This window comes from Sinocyclocheilus anshuiensis, unplaced genomic scaffold (genome assembly GCF_001515605.1).
Source record: "Sinocyclocheilus anshuiensis isolate Anshui unplaced genomic scaffold, SAMN03320099.WGS_v1.1 scaffold1583, whole genome shotgun sequence".
NCBI lineage: Eukaryota > Metazoa > Chordata > Actinopteri > Cypriniformes > Cyprinidae > Sinocyclocheilus > Sinocyclocheilus anshuiensis.
The window spans coordinates 74211-88789 of NW_015548269.1; the positions used below are offsets into that span (position 1 = coordinate 74211).

Here is a 14579-nt window from a genome sequence, read left to right on the forward strand (position 1 = left end):
TGGCGGACTGAATCGTATAGCCGAGTTGAACTGTCCGAATGAGCCAGCGGGACAGGTTGGGCAGCGCAAGCCACGCTTCCAAGCTCCGTGCGAGTGGCACCAAAGGGACAATTGATGCACCTGCAGTGGTGCAGCGGTGAGAAGTCATGCTGGATGGCACAGAAGGCATCGCGTCCTGGCTCATCACAGCAGGACTCCCCATGTCCCCGGAGGGACTGGCCAGTGATGCGTGGAGAGGCAGTGCGTCCCCGAGCCACGATCTCTTGGCTGCTGGCGATAGGGGGGCATCGGGGGCATCGGGGGCAAGAGTGAGGAGGCAACACGTCGCTCACTGCCAACCCACAAGCTTGATAACCCGGAGGAAAAGGAAACTGCTCTTTTTTCGAAAATGTGGGTACCACTGGCCGTTGGACCAGCGGCAGAACAGAAAGAAAATGAAACAAAGAATTCTTCAGCCGGCCCTCCTTCGGGGGAAGGAGTGGCGCTGTCCTCGCCATCTCCTGAAAAAGAGCAGCTTCCCACATTTCGGGGTTTCCGCTTCAGTGTCTTTTTAGAGGACTTAGGGGCCAGCTGGGACATAGGGGGCGCCACAGTCCTCCTAGAGGCTCGACGCGCTGGCCTTGACGGTGTCTCAGCACGGGGCAGAGGCGCTCTCAAGGACGCAGGTGGGCACCCTCGGCGACGAGCAGGCTGAGGCGCGGCCCGCGGCAGAGCGATGGCAGCTGGAGGATCATGCCAGGGCAAGATGTGCTGGATGGCCTCAGTCTTTCTCTGCACTGCTGAGAACTGCTGGGCAAAGTCCTCGACAGTGTCGCCGAATGGGCCAACCTGCGAGATGGGAGCATCAAGAAAGTGGACTTTGTCGACATCTCTCATCTCAGCAAGGTTGAGCCAAAGATGGCGCTCTTTGGCCACAAGTGTTGACATCACCTTCCCAAGGGACCGCACCGTGACGTTCGTTGCCCAGAAGGCGAAGTCAGTCGCCGTGCGCAGTTCCTGCATCAACCCTGGGTCAGAACTACCCTTGTGCATTTGTTTGAGTGCCTTGGCTTGGTGGACCTGCAGGATAGCCATGGCACGAAGGGCAGCGGGGCAGTGGCCCGGAGCACTGTAAGCTTTGGTGGTGAGAGCCGCTGTCAGCTTACAGGCTTTGGACGGGAGACGAGGACGATTCCTCCAAGTGGAGGCATTTTATGGGCACAGGTGCACCACATCCGCTCTATCCCCCTGGGGAATGTCAACATACCTCCTAGCCGCCCCACCATCGAGGGTAGTGATGACTGAGGAAGGAGCTGAGTGGACCGCGCCGAGAAACCAATCATCCAGCTGCGAGGTCTTGGAACTCGGTGTTCACCTCCAGCCCAATGCTCACGGCTGCCCAGTAAAGCATGGCCGTCAACTCCGGGTCCGATTCGACAGTGGCCGCGACACCCAAGGGGGGCAGCCCCGCCGAATCTTCATCTTCAGAGGACGATAGCCCATCCCTGATGCTGCAATTGACATCCGATCCTCCGGCGGCGCACCGAATGAAATGCTGAGACCATCACGAGCCGGGCCAGCGAAATCACCCGGGAGCCACACGGAACATTTGCTGTGGGAGGAGTGAGAGGTCCATGGGGACGGACCCGGTGGAGAAGCTCTCACTGTAATCCTCAGATCTCAGATGGGTAGAAACTGAGGGGGTAGCTCTCATCCCCGTGAGGAGAGAGAGGCAAGAAAGCAGCGAAGCCATGCTCATACGCTCACAATGAACGCATGAGTCATCCACGAACGCAGCTTCAGCATATTGGATGCCCAGACACTGAAGACAACGGTCATGTCCGTCAACAGAGGACAGGTAACGACTGCAACCAAGAGAACACGAACGGAACGGCATCTTTAAAAAGACGCGAGCTGTCCGTGATGAGAAACTGTTTTTTTAGTTGAAGCACCCAGGGTAATCGTTGATTCAACAGGGACACCACTGTTTCAAGGTTATTTTCGTAAACGAAAATTAAAACTAAGATTAAAATGATTGATGAAAAAAACTATTTCGTAAACTGAAATAAAATAAAAACTTCAAAATTCTAAAATGAAACTAAACTAACAACAGTTACTGAAAAACTAACTGAAATAAAATAATAATTATCAAAAATAAATAATCATTTTCGTAATCACTACGTTCTCAACCCTTGGCAGAAAAATATACAAGCTGTGTGGAGGTTTAGTTAAATAGCCTACCTGTAATGGCGCATCACGCACATGGGGTTATCTGACGGAGAGATGCAAAGCAGTTTAAAGTCTGCACGGGTCCTGTTTGGTAAACGTGCACCAGCAGTACTTACCAGAACACCTGACCCATTATCTGACAGCAGTACTGTTGAGAACCGTTGAGAACCGTTTGACATAAAGACCGCGAGTCGCGACCCGAACCGCACTCGCATTAAATCTATTACATCAGGTAAGCAAGATTATTTATTTTAACATGTAACACAAGCAATCAAACCAACATCAGGCATTCTAAGTTGGTGCTTTGAAGAAAAACAGACATGCAGCACAACATGATAATTACTAGAAAAAAAAATATGAGAACGTGCATCCTTTCTGTTAACAATACAAAACTTTTGCCTAGCATCTTGTGATCACTCTGCCAGGCTTTTGAACAAATGTGCATTGGCTAAATCACATCATACACACGCTTATAATTCTTCATAAATGAAAAGATCGATGCCTAGGTGACTGGCATGTATGCGTGACAGCATGTCTGAACAAAGGCTTGTGGGAACGACAATCTTTTCACCTTTGAATATTATTCCATGCAGGTATAAAAGCTCATCACGGTGGTTCCAGAATTCAGACACACGCAGGGGACACTTTCTTTTCTCTTCAGGCCAACCTGTTTGTATGACTTCTTTCAATATCTGAAACTGCGGGTCCTTTTCAGTTTGTGTTTGTGGAATACGTCTGGGTGGATGAACTACTGGGGTTGCATGTGGGTCTAAGTGTATGGTACACTCACCCGGAAACAGTCCAATCCCCTTGAAAACATCTGCAAACTTCTCCTAGAAAAAAAAATATGAGAACGTGCATCCTTTCTGTTAACAATACAAAACTTTTGCCTAGCATCTTGTGATCACTCTGCCAGGCTTTTGAACAAATGTGCATTGGCTAAATCACATCATACACACGCTTATAATTCTTCATAAAAGTTCCTCTTTAAGACGGCTGCGTAATGCAAGAGGAATACGTCTGGGTGGATGAACTACTGGGGTTGCATGTGGGTCTAAGTGTATGGTACACTCACCCGGAAACAGTCCAATCCCCTTGAAAATATCTGCAAACTTCTCCAAGACTGGCACCTCCGTCTGTGTTTCTGTAACTGACAGTACCATCTTAATGAGGCCAAAGTCTATGCATCCTTTTAGCCTTAGGACAGGGGGTGCATTTGTGTCAACTACATAAAATGTCATAACCATCTCGATGTCTTTGTGCTTGCATTTCAGGTTGCATTTGCCTTTTACCACCAGGCGTTCACCACCATAACCATACAGGAGGCGAGATGTCGGCTGCAAAGTGCACTGCATGTCCAATTTGGTGTACTCGTACAGGGGTATGACGTTAGCTGAGGATCCCGTGTCCAGCTTGAACTTGATTTCATGCTGTTTTGAACCTATTTTAATGTTCACAAAAGCCTGTTCCGTTTCTGAGCTCTGTCTGCCCTGTGTCACTGAGTCAATAAACAGCTCATCACACTCCTCAAGCTGGTCTGAAGCTTCTTGACTTATTGCATGAACGGTTTTCTCACAGTTAGAGCGACATACTTTTGCAAAATGGTTTAATTTACCACATACTTTGCACACCTTTCCTTTTGCAGGACAGTGAGAGCGATCAACATGACGCTTGTTTCCACAGTAGCCGCATCCTTTGAGAATGACTCTGGGTTTTATCTGTCGTCCATATCTGGTTCTGTAAGTAGTGCATTTGGGCAGCCCATCAGTGTGGTCAGGTGCGTGTACAATGTCATTGTGTGGTCTACTGTTGGTTGATGTTGCACATAGTTCAGCACCTTCATTCCTTACTGATACGTCAGAACTGTCAATTTGAGATTATTTTGTGTCCAGGAGGTGGCGTCTGTTTCATCGATACTTCTGTCCATCAGCAGTACGCAGATGATATGATCTCTCAGTGTTGGCTGCTCTGACGATAACAGCTCGCTTCCAGTATCCTTGCTCCTGCACTCTAACTGCCTGTCCATCCTTGAGCTGAGACAAGGGTCTTGCTGATCTGTCATAGTATCTCTTCTGGTGTTGTTGCTTGTGCAGCCTCTTTGCTCTGACATCCTTAAAGCTGACAACCTTTGGCAGGAGCTGCTGATTGGTATTGGGTAAGGTTGACCGCGGACGGCGACTCATTAACAGCTGAGCTGGGGACTTGAATCCATCAACAGGGCTGTTGCGATACTCCAGGAGACTAAGGTATGGGTCACTTTTGTCAGCATTTGCCTTTTACCACCAGGCGTTCACCACCATAACCATACAGGGGCTGAGATGTCAGCTGCAAAGTGCACTGCATGTCCACTTTGGTGTACTCGTACAGGGGTATGACGTTAGCTGAGGATCCCGTGTCCAGCTTGAACTTGATTTCATGCTGTTTTGAACCTATTTTAATGTTCACAAAAGCCTGTTCCGTGTCTGAGCTCTGTCTGCCCTGTGTCACTGAGTCAATAAACAGCTCATCACACTCCTCAAGCTGGTCTGAACCTTCTTGACTTATTGCATGAACGGTTTTCTCACAGTTAGAGCGACATACTTTTGCAAAATGGTTTAATTTACCACATACTTTGCACACCTTTCCTTTTGCAGGACAGTGAGAGCGATCAGCATGACGCTTGTTTCCACAGTAGCCGCATCCTTTGGGGTACACAGAAGGAGCATTTCTAGGCTGCAAACTGGCACTGTATCTCTTTGTGTACTTGGCGTTACGCTGCTTTGAAACTGAGCCTTTTGATGTGTGGCCGGAGATTGCGTACACTGCGTGTTCACATGATATACTCATGCTGCTTACCATGGTTTTTAACTGTGCTTGAGCCAACTCGTGAGATCTAGCGACGTCTATCGCTTTTTCGAGCGTTAATTCAGAGCCCACATTCAAAAGTTTCTCTCTCACTTTCGGCGAATGCGCTTCCAGTATCCTTGCTCCTGCACTCTAACAGCCTGTCCATGCTTGAGCTGAGACAAGGGTCTTGCTGATCTGTCATAGTAGCTCTTTTGGTGTTGTTGCTTGTGCAGCCTCTTTGCTCTGACATCCTTAAAGCTGACAACCTTTGGCAGGAGCTGCTGATTGGTATCACTTTCGGTGAATGTATCCAGAACACAAAAAGCGATCTCGGATCATCTCGTCACTATTTGCATAGTTACAGTCTTTGACAAGCAGACGCAGATCTGTCACAAATTGCTCGAAAGGCTCGCGCTCTCCCTGCACCTTTTCATGTAATTTGTAACGTGCAAATATCACATTAGCTTTGGGCTCAACGTATGTTGTGAAGCGGTCATAATAGGACTTTAAGATCTTTGCTTCATCTGCAGACAGTGACCATGTATTAAAAATGTCTCGGCCCTTTTCTCCGACCCATAGGAGAAGATAACTACATTTTTCATCCTTACCCTTTTTCTTTAGGGGTCCTCTGAACATTAACTCTGCGTGCTGTTGAAATTTGCGCCATGCCTCGGGAAGGTTAGTTGCTTCCCAGTTCATCGTCGGCATTGGGACTCCGGCAGTATCCATCTTTTCTATATATCATCCGTTCACTCTGACACCATGTCGTGTTTTCCTTATGATGACGACATGCACATGAAGGCTCTTGATGCAGCAGCAAACACACAACCAAACCTCTGACTAATTTGCATTACCTATACTGACAGGTGATACAGCCAATAGGAACAGAGAATAAGTTGCTTCTGACATATGATTGGTTGAGCCAAACGTAAGAATACTATAGCGTTAATTTTGTGTCGCTATATGTTTGACTCATTATGCCTACATCTTTCTTTGGCCTGCGCTCTGGAAGTGATCTGTTAATTCTGCTAAACTTTAATTAACACTGAAACTAAAACGGAAACTAAACTATATAAAAACTAAATAAAAATGCGTTCACAAAATAAAAACTAAACTAAAACTAACAAAAAATATGAATGAAACTAATAAAAACTAAACGGAATTTTATAGCAAATTTGAAAACAATATTAAAATAAAACGAATTAAAAAAATTCAAAACTATAATAACCTTGCACTGTTTGTGCCGTAATGCCAACCAGGAACAGTTTCTTTCTTCCAGTCAGAACGAAAATGCGGAGAAAATTTCTTGTGGAGAAGAAATCATTCACCCACTCGGCTCCGAAGAAAAAATCTGAATGAGTGGATGCACCTGTCACCTATTTATACCCATATGCATGGCCGGACTTACTATTGGGCTTGAGTGGGCTGCAGCCCATGGGCCCCGCCTTTGCCCGTTTACGTTTGTTTGATTTGTTCTTTATATGCCAGTCAAAATTCAGAAATTATTAGCCGCATTTCCACTGCGCATGCAAGATCGAAACGGGCCAGCCGGGGCTAAAGCTTACAACTACGACCTTCGAGGCCACATTTAAACAGCATAAACTGGTATTTATGATTATTTCACATAGAAGAAAGACACACGTATTGAATCGCGTCTGCACCGATATTTGTTTGTTAAATCACATGGTTACTTTAAACAGCTCCATTAAGCCTTTAGCCCCAAAGAGCGCACATTTAGAAAGATAATGATAAATTCTCAAATGTTCACACCTCATTTCTTTACAGAGGATGATTCTATATTACTATATTATTGTATGTATGTATGAGTTTTGAGCGCTCTCTCTCGTCTTACTGCCATTACACACAGTGGGGAAGAAATGTCATCAAAATGTTTTTAAATAAAAAATAGCAATTTAATGAAAAATAAATAGCCTATCACACAAACAAGTGTCCCGTGTTTGTTTGTTTTTCTTTTTTCTTTTTTTTCTCGAATATCTGCATGATCGCAAATGTACAATAAAGAACAACTTACAGAGTAACTTTCAGACACAAAATTCAGTTTTGCGCCATCAGAAAGAAAATAGAACAAACAGCAGAACCGCTGCGTCTCCAAACAACAGTGTTGTGTTCCTCAGCGTTACACGGACCAGCGATTCAATCAGGCAATAAGTACAGTCATTTGCAAAGTTAAATGAATCATTATTTTAAACGAATCGGTTGATTCAACTCACTCATTAAGACAGTCACTTGCTGCCACCTACTGGTGGTTGTAGTTTCATATTTAAAAAAGTAGATTATTTAATTTTTGCAGTCATTTAATATTTCTACATTAAAATTTTATATTTAAACAACATTTATGCACAATTCATCTATGAATTTTGTTAATAGTGATTTCATTTGATTGTTAGGCCTAATAGCCAGCATGTCTTTTTATTCGATTGAATTTATTGATTAAATAAGAACCTGACATAAGAGGACACAGATATGACAATAACTTTTATAACACTAATAAGTCAACATCCCTGGCTTTTTTTACTAATAAGCCAACATCTCTAGCATTTTTTTCTTTTTTTTTTGCTCAAAATTATTTCAGGGTTTTGATCTCTCAACTGAGAGAACACATCCTGTTTATTATATTATAATGAATATTTAATATTACATTTACACTTTGACTATAGCCTAGACATGTTGCATATTAATTGTACTATTTATGAACCCCAAAGCATATGATCGTGTATTTTGTGTTACTCCATAATGATGTTCTATTTGAGGGCATTTGTAGTGTAGGTATAGGGCCCAAACACAACCTCAAGCCCAAGAGCCCCCTAAGTCCTGCCCTGCTTATATGCATGGGGAGTGGCTCAGGCATGCAGAATCCACTAGCCAAATTTCATTGGCGTTTTCTCTTAAAGTCAGAATTTTATGGTTATGTCCTTATTAGATAATTTTAGAAATCCTCATGAATATTTCCATTTTGCATAAAGGCTGGTCTTGACAGCAAAGTTGTGCCTCATTAAACTTCACAAATTTCACTGAACAAGCTCCAGTTTGTCAAACAGACAGAGAGCAACAGAGTGCAACAGTTTCCACCCACTTTTTCAGTTGCCTCAGATTCGGAAGTATTTTTCCCATTAAGTTCTCCTTATAGGGCTTTTAGGCTGATGATCCATGGGGCAACTTTTCAAGCAACATTGCCAGGCATCACTGGGCAATGTTGCCATCAGCGTGCAACCAGGTGAGACACCTGATCAGCTTCAAATTGTTTCTCTGAATAGCATGAAAATCCTTTGTTATTTAAAGGTGCAGTAAGCGATTTCTGAGAAATGCTGTTGAAAATGGATCAGACCTAGCACCAAAACACACTTGTAGCCGATAAGTCCACTCATGCAGTTGCCTGTGTTTCATAGCATGTTCTTGAATTTGGGGGTGGAACTATCAAGATGTGATCCTTTTGGATAGTGGTGTTTTGGTGATTTCAAATATCAACAGCGTTCCTCACAAATTGTTTATTGCACCTTTAAATTGTGATTAAATTGTGTACAGAATTAAAGCATGGAATGCTCCATTTACAATTGTTGGAGCAGAAAATCACTTCAGTTCAGCTCGAGCTCGAGCTCAGTGACTAAGATTTGAACTCCTACCAAAACTCCCATTATAATCAATGACATTTCCTACACTGTATAATGAATTCCTAAAGAAGGATTACTGTCTTTCCCCCAAATGTGATTACCAAAAGCAGTGAATAAAACTTTTGTGTGATGCACACACAAGCAAACAATGTTCAGAGACAAGAGAACATTCAGAGGAACAGAAAAATTTAGTTTCCAAACAAAGCTGTTGTCGTTATTAATTATGTTGTTTACAATAGTATAACACATAAAAAGCAGATATTCTGATTTACAAGGTAACATGAAATAACAATAAAAAATAATTTTAAAGCATTTATCAATTTCAGGTAATCTTTCAACATTTACTAAAACATTAAATTCAAAAGTTGTTATTAAATGCATTAACTAACATTAATTAACAGCTGGGACCTTATTGTTATGTGTATATATATATATATATATATATATATAATAATGTAAATATATATTTTGTGAATTCTAACAATATTTAACTTAAATTTCAGAGACATTTATCTCGATAATTCCATGTGGTGATGCTTTTGTCAAATATTCCTCTTATTAAGCAACCAAATGAATGTTACAAACAAAATAACAAAAAACACATTGATGGGTCAGCAGGTGGAGTGTTTACATATTTTTATACATAATATATTTAATAGAATATATGCTTATGTTTTGATTAATGCTAAATAGTTTAATGGCTGGTAAGAAATAGTAGCAAATTCAGAGTCACACTAAATTAATTTGTTATTGGCAAGTGCGGCATAATTAAATTTTCCTGAAAATGTCTGTATGCCTGAACTCTTTCACTCTTTTAAAAAATATGATTTCAGCTTACATTTTTGTTGCTACATGCCTCAGAATAAGTCACAACATATTAACTTTTTTTTTCCACCACAGTTTAACAATCTTTTGTCTTATTTCGTTGGTTTGTAAACCATATACTACAGGATTTAGTCCTGGTGGTACAATATGAAACATTATACTAGCTATCTTCCTGTTTTCAGAGTATTCAGGAAAACGATGAAGAAAAATCATGATGGCACAAGAAACAAACATTATTAAATAAACAGCTATGTGACTGCCACATGTTTTTATGGCTTTACTGTTGAGTGCTTTGTTTTTCCTAATTATACATACAGCAACAATCCTGATATATGTTATAAACATCAGTGTCACTGATATGCTGAGTGCTGCCACAGAATAAACAATTCCAAACATATTATTTATGGCCACATTTTCACAGGACAATTTATAAAGCGAAGCGTTGTCACAGAAAGGGTTTTCAATTTTAGATCTGCAGCGAGACAAACGTACAGTGAGACCTATCATAATTGCCACTACAATTGCAGGCAGTGCCCAGGCTATTGCTGATAATTTAACCACCATTTTATTGGTCATTATAGTTGTGTATAGCAATGGATTGCATATAGCCACTTGTCTGTCATAGGCCATGGTTACTAGTGCAGTGTGGCTTGCTGTTGCAAATATGTGAACAAAATATGCTTGAATAATACACTCCACATATGTTATATAGCGCTCTGAGGCCTGCCTGAAAATTTCCTGCATTAAGCGTGGTAAAATGACAGTAGTCCCTATAATGTCATTCACTGGCAGGTTACAGAACAGAAAATGCATAGGATGATGTAGGTTCTTCTCTATTGCAATCAGAATTATTAGTCCAATGTTACATCCCATTGCAAAGACATAAAACAAGAAAAGCAAGATAAAAACAAAATAGGAAGCCTGAGGTGTAACTTTCAGTCCCTCCACAAGGAGAATGTTGTTTGCGAATGTCAGGTTGTCCATTGATTACTCTACACAAAACCTGTGAACAATAAAACACAGACTTTTCACTGTCATTAAATATCTCAAGTGTCATCTTAAATGTCTACATCTTAAATGTCTGCATTACACTATGAGAAATATGCATGGACTATGTTGATAGATATTTGTGTTTTACCTAGTATTCAGTATTTCTTTTTCATATAACATATGATGGTATTTTCATGTGTTTTATTTGCATGTAAATCTACATACTGTATGCTGCTTATTTACAAAACAACATACTGTACATTGTTTGCTCTTCCCAATCATTTTTAGAGTCAACATAAATTGGCACTTTTCAAAGCACATAGTCATTTAAACTTTTAGCACTACATAATAATTGTAAAAATGAATTAATAATTTGTTTGATTTTCCAGAACCTGGAGTCATTTGTTTGCTTTTCCTGGTGTTTGCTTTTCTAACAAAACAAAGCATAATTGTACCCGAACTATTTGAATATTACCTCAGATCAAATTGTCCTGTAAAGAGTTAAAGCGAAATCTATGAATCTTAAGTTTTACTGTAAGTGCATAAACAACTTGCTCTTCTCTGAAGAAATATTTGCTTGTCCTTGCCTTTTAATAACTGATTCAAATATGTTCTCTGTGCTGTCATTACCCAAGAGGGGAAACTAATTATTTTGCTTGATGGCATGACCATAGCTAGAGATATTCTAATTGTGGTTGGCTCTTTGCTCTTGTTACCTAGGTGTGTAGGTGCGTGTGTTGTTGTTGTCAGTATGCGTCATCAGCCCACGTCTTGCCCCTAGTCAGACACCGCTACGTCACGTAACAGCAACAAAAACACGAACAAACACTGAACGATTGTCTTTTTATTAACTAACATTAAGACAGATTAATAAATGTATTGTTCCATGTTCGTTTGTATACCGCGTGCAAGGTTTATGCACATAGTCCAAGTCTTCTTCTCCGTTTTTAGTGAATCTCTGTGGCAGAATTACAGCGCCACATACTGGAACTAACATTAACACAGATTAATAAATGTATTGTTCCATGTTCTGAAGTCTTCTTCTCCTTTTTTAGTTTATCTCTGTGGCACAATTACAGTGCCACATACTGGTCTGGCATGTATACTACATCGTTTTGTGTCGGTTTCGTGGTTTCGTGTGGATGCAGATATTTCTTGAGACGAGGGGGAAAAAAAAGATCGGATAGGTAAAGCTCTGGCTTCATGTGGACGTAGCCCTAGTTGTATGGGATTTGCATGTTAGAGGATAGTCTGTAACATTAGGGGATAGAAATAATTCCAAGTGCTTATGGGTCTAGAGAGCATCGTTTTCCTGCATCTATCCACCTTCATGGTTGGTTGGTCATAGGTGGTTATGGCCTTGGTGAAAACTAAACCCTGACAATGATAATCAGAATACATAGAACCTTCTCTCTTGTTTTTTTTTTGAAAAATAAAACATAAAAGTTCTTATACAGTACGTAGTTTGAAATTAAATGGCTAAATATATGTGAATGTGTAAAACAAAAGTTCTGTTTTACAATCTATTCATAAGTGACAAAGTTAAATTAATGGGAGAACATTTTTTAAACAATGTACATCAATTGTTATGAACTGGTAGCACTTTATTTTATCGTTTTGTTCCACGTGTACATAAGTATGTATTTATTATGGTACAATAACTGGGTAGTAACTAAATACTAATCCTGAACCTATCCCTAAATCTAACGTTACCCATGTAGTCACTTTATATTACCCAGTACATTCTTAAGTGCACATACTGTAAAATAAGGTACAAATTGTAAATTATTATTCACTTAAATCAAGTTTCATAAATAAATAAATAAATAAGACAGATCTCTGCTAAGTCATTGTTTTCAAAATATTACTCAGCAATATATTTATTAAAGTTTTTTAAATTTTTTTATTTCAAACATTGGAATAAAAATTCAATTGACATTATCTACAGCAAAGTTTAAAAGTCTTTTGTCTTATCTCTTTGGTTTGTAAACCATATACTAAAGGATTTAGTCCTGGTGGTACAATATGGAACATTACACTAGCCAGCTTCCTATTTTCAGAGTATTCAGGAGAACGATGAAAAAAAAACATGATGGCACAAGAAACAAACATAATTATATAAACAGCTATGTGTTTGCCACATGTTTTTATGGCTTTACTGTTCAGTGCTTTGTTTTTGCTGGTTATGCATACTGCAGCAATTTTTCCATAAGTAATGAATACAGACCCAAGTGAGAAAATAAAAATAACCACAGTAGAAATGATTCCATACACATTATTAATAGCCACACTGTCCTCACAGGACAGTTTAAACAGTGAGGCATTATCACAGAAAGGGCTTTCAATTTTATATTTGCAGCGAGACAGGCGTACAGTGAGTCCTATCGGAATTGTCATTGTAATTACTGACACCCCCCAGGCTAATGCTGATAGTTTAAGCACCATTTTATTAGTCATTATAGCTGAGTATCGCAGTGGATTACATATAGCCACATATCTGTCAAAGGCCATTATCATCAGCACATAGTGGCTTGCTGCTGCAAATACATGTACAAAATAAGCTTGAACAACACAGTCCACATATGTCATGTAGTGCTCTGAGGTTTCCCTTAAAATGTCCTGTAGTAAGCGTGGCATAATGACAGTGGTCCCTAGTATATCGTTCAGTGGCAAGTTACAGAACAGAAAATGAATAGGGTGATGCAGATTCTTTTCAGTTGAGATCACAAATACAAGTCCAATGTTACATCCCATTGTAAAGATATAAGCCAAGAGAAGCAGGATGAAGATAGGAGAACTGACGTGTAACTTTTTTTTTGTTTGTTTGTGAAGGTCTGGTTGTCCATTAGTTGCTCTACACAAAACCTGAAAAACAACAACACAAAAGTAACAACAGTCCTGTCACGGTTTGTTTTATATGTAAACCAGTTATGATGCATATGTTATAGATAACAATCTTTGTTTTCTGTCGATCAGTTTTTACATTCACATTTTTTGCACTAATTGCCGTGTTTTTTGAAACCACAAAATCATTCTATACTGTATTAGCACCACAAGCCCCACCAATGATTCTGAAATAACTTTAAAGGTATGTAATACCTGATATTTGTATGTCTAACAAAAGAGTTCATACTTACACCAGAAGTTAGACGCAATCACCAAGATTGAAATATTGCTTCACAGATGACAAGTTGTCAAGAAACCTTAACCTACCCTTGCCTTTTAATACTGTACAAGGCTTTTTTTTCTGTCATCACCCAAGAGGGAAAAGTAATAGTACTTGGTGCCTATCGACCAGTGATAATTATGGTGGTTATCTTTGCTTAATTACCTGTCGGGGTCATGTGTCTCTTTGTTATGATTGTCATTATAGCTCAATGCAAGGCTGGTAATCCTGTTCTTGGAGATCTTCCTTCCTGCTAAGGTGAGTAATCATTTCACTATTCTTAATCTTTGCCATTCAGACGCCACCAGTTTTGCTGTCATCATAGACTTCACTTTATGTATATATTTTTTATATCTTTACAATATTTTTCTGTCACATTTGCCACTTATGGGACGAAACTAGTCTCAAATTACATGGCACTAGCCCAGCTACATATACACATTCCTTTGTGTATGATTTTATTTATGGCTTATGCTATTTTTCTGTAATACAATGGCACATTGTCAGATAGTCCTTTGTTTTATTATTATTGTTATTATTTAATGAGATTTAATGAGTCCAATATGGTATATGTTGCTAGAGGTAAAAATGTAAAGAAAAAAAAAGAGAAGTGATGATTAAATATGATGTTAATGTGCGTTAATTGTGTTGTCACAATTATCCTTTTTTCAAATAATTTATAGACAAAATGCATTTTTCGCCAACCAGACAGGCCTCTTTTATAAACCTTGTCACACACCATATTCTGATTAGTAAGCAATAAATAGCATGAGTATGTGATGAAGTAAACAATGTTTTTCATTTAAACATTTACATTAAATATACAACTCTCATGATTAATGGTCGAAAATATAACACATCCGTCACGTTGCACACACACACGAGGGACGAGGAGACGCTGGAGAATATGTTGACAAGACTTTATTTGCACCAAG

The 14579-nt window shown here is 39.9% G+C and overlaps 2 protein-coding genes across 2 annotated transcripts; both read right to left on the minus strand.

The window, feature by feature from the left end:
* Positions 1 to 183: 183 nt before the first annotated feature.
* Positions 184 to 10472, minus strand: LOC107655716 (olfactory receptor 146-like). The gene is made up of 2 exons (XM_016443294.1): positions 9559 to 10472; positions 184 to 331 (listed from the first exon to the last, which is right to left on the minus strand). Exons 1-2 carry the CDS (start codon positions 10470 to 10472, stop codon positions 184 to 186), a joined length of 1062 nt encoding a protein of 353 aa, XP_016298780.1.
* Positions 10473 to 12416: 1944 nt separating this feature from the next.
* On the minus strand, positions 12417 to 13232 carry LOC107655719 (olfactory receptor 52N5-like). The gene is made up of 2 exons (XM_016443296.1): positions 12994 to 13232; positions 12417 to 12864 (listed from the first exon to the last, which is right to left on the minus strand). The coding sequence occupies exons 1-2, from the start codon at positions 13230 to 13232 to the stop codon at positions 12417 to 12419; spliced, it is 687 nt and encodes a 228-aa protein (XP_016298782.1).
* Positions 13233 to 14579: the final 1347 nt, after the last annotated feature.

Bases quoted from the DNA above. Each gene is read 5' to 3' on its own strand.
- LOC107655716 (XM_016443294.1), bottom strand. From the start codon at position 10,472: ATGGACAACCTGACATTCGCAAACAACATTCTCCTTGTGGAGGGACTG. The intron at 332-9,558 runs GTGGAAAAAAAA...GTGGGTTGGCAG, and splicing joins CAAAAGATTGTTAAACTGTG to TGAGCGACGTGTTGCCTCCT.
- LOC107655719 (XM_016443296.1), bottom strand. From the start codon at position 13,232: ATGGGATGTAACATTGGACTTGTATTTGTGATCTCAACTGAAAAGAAT. The intron at 12,865-12,993 runs GATAATGGCCTT...AATGACAATTCC, and splicing joins GCAAGCCACTATGTGCTGAT to GATAGGACTCACTGTACGCC.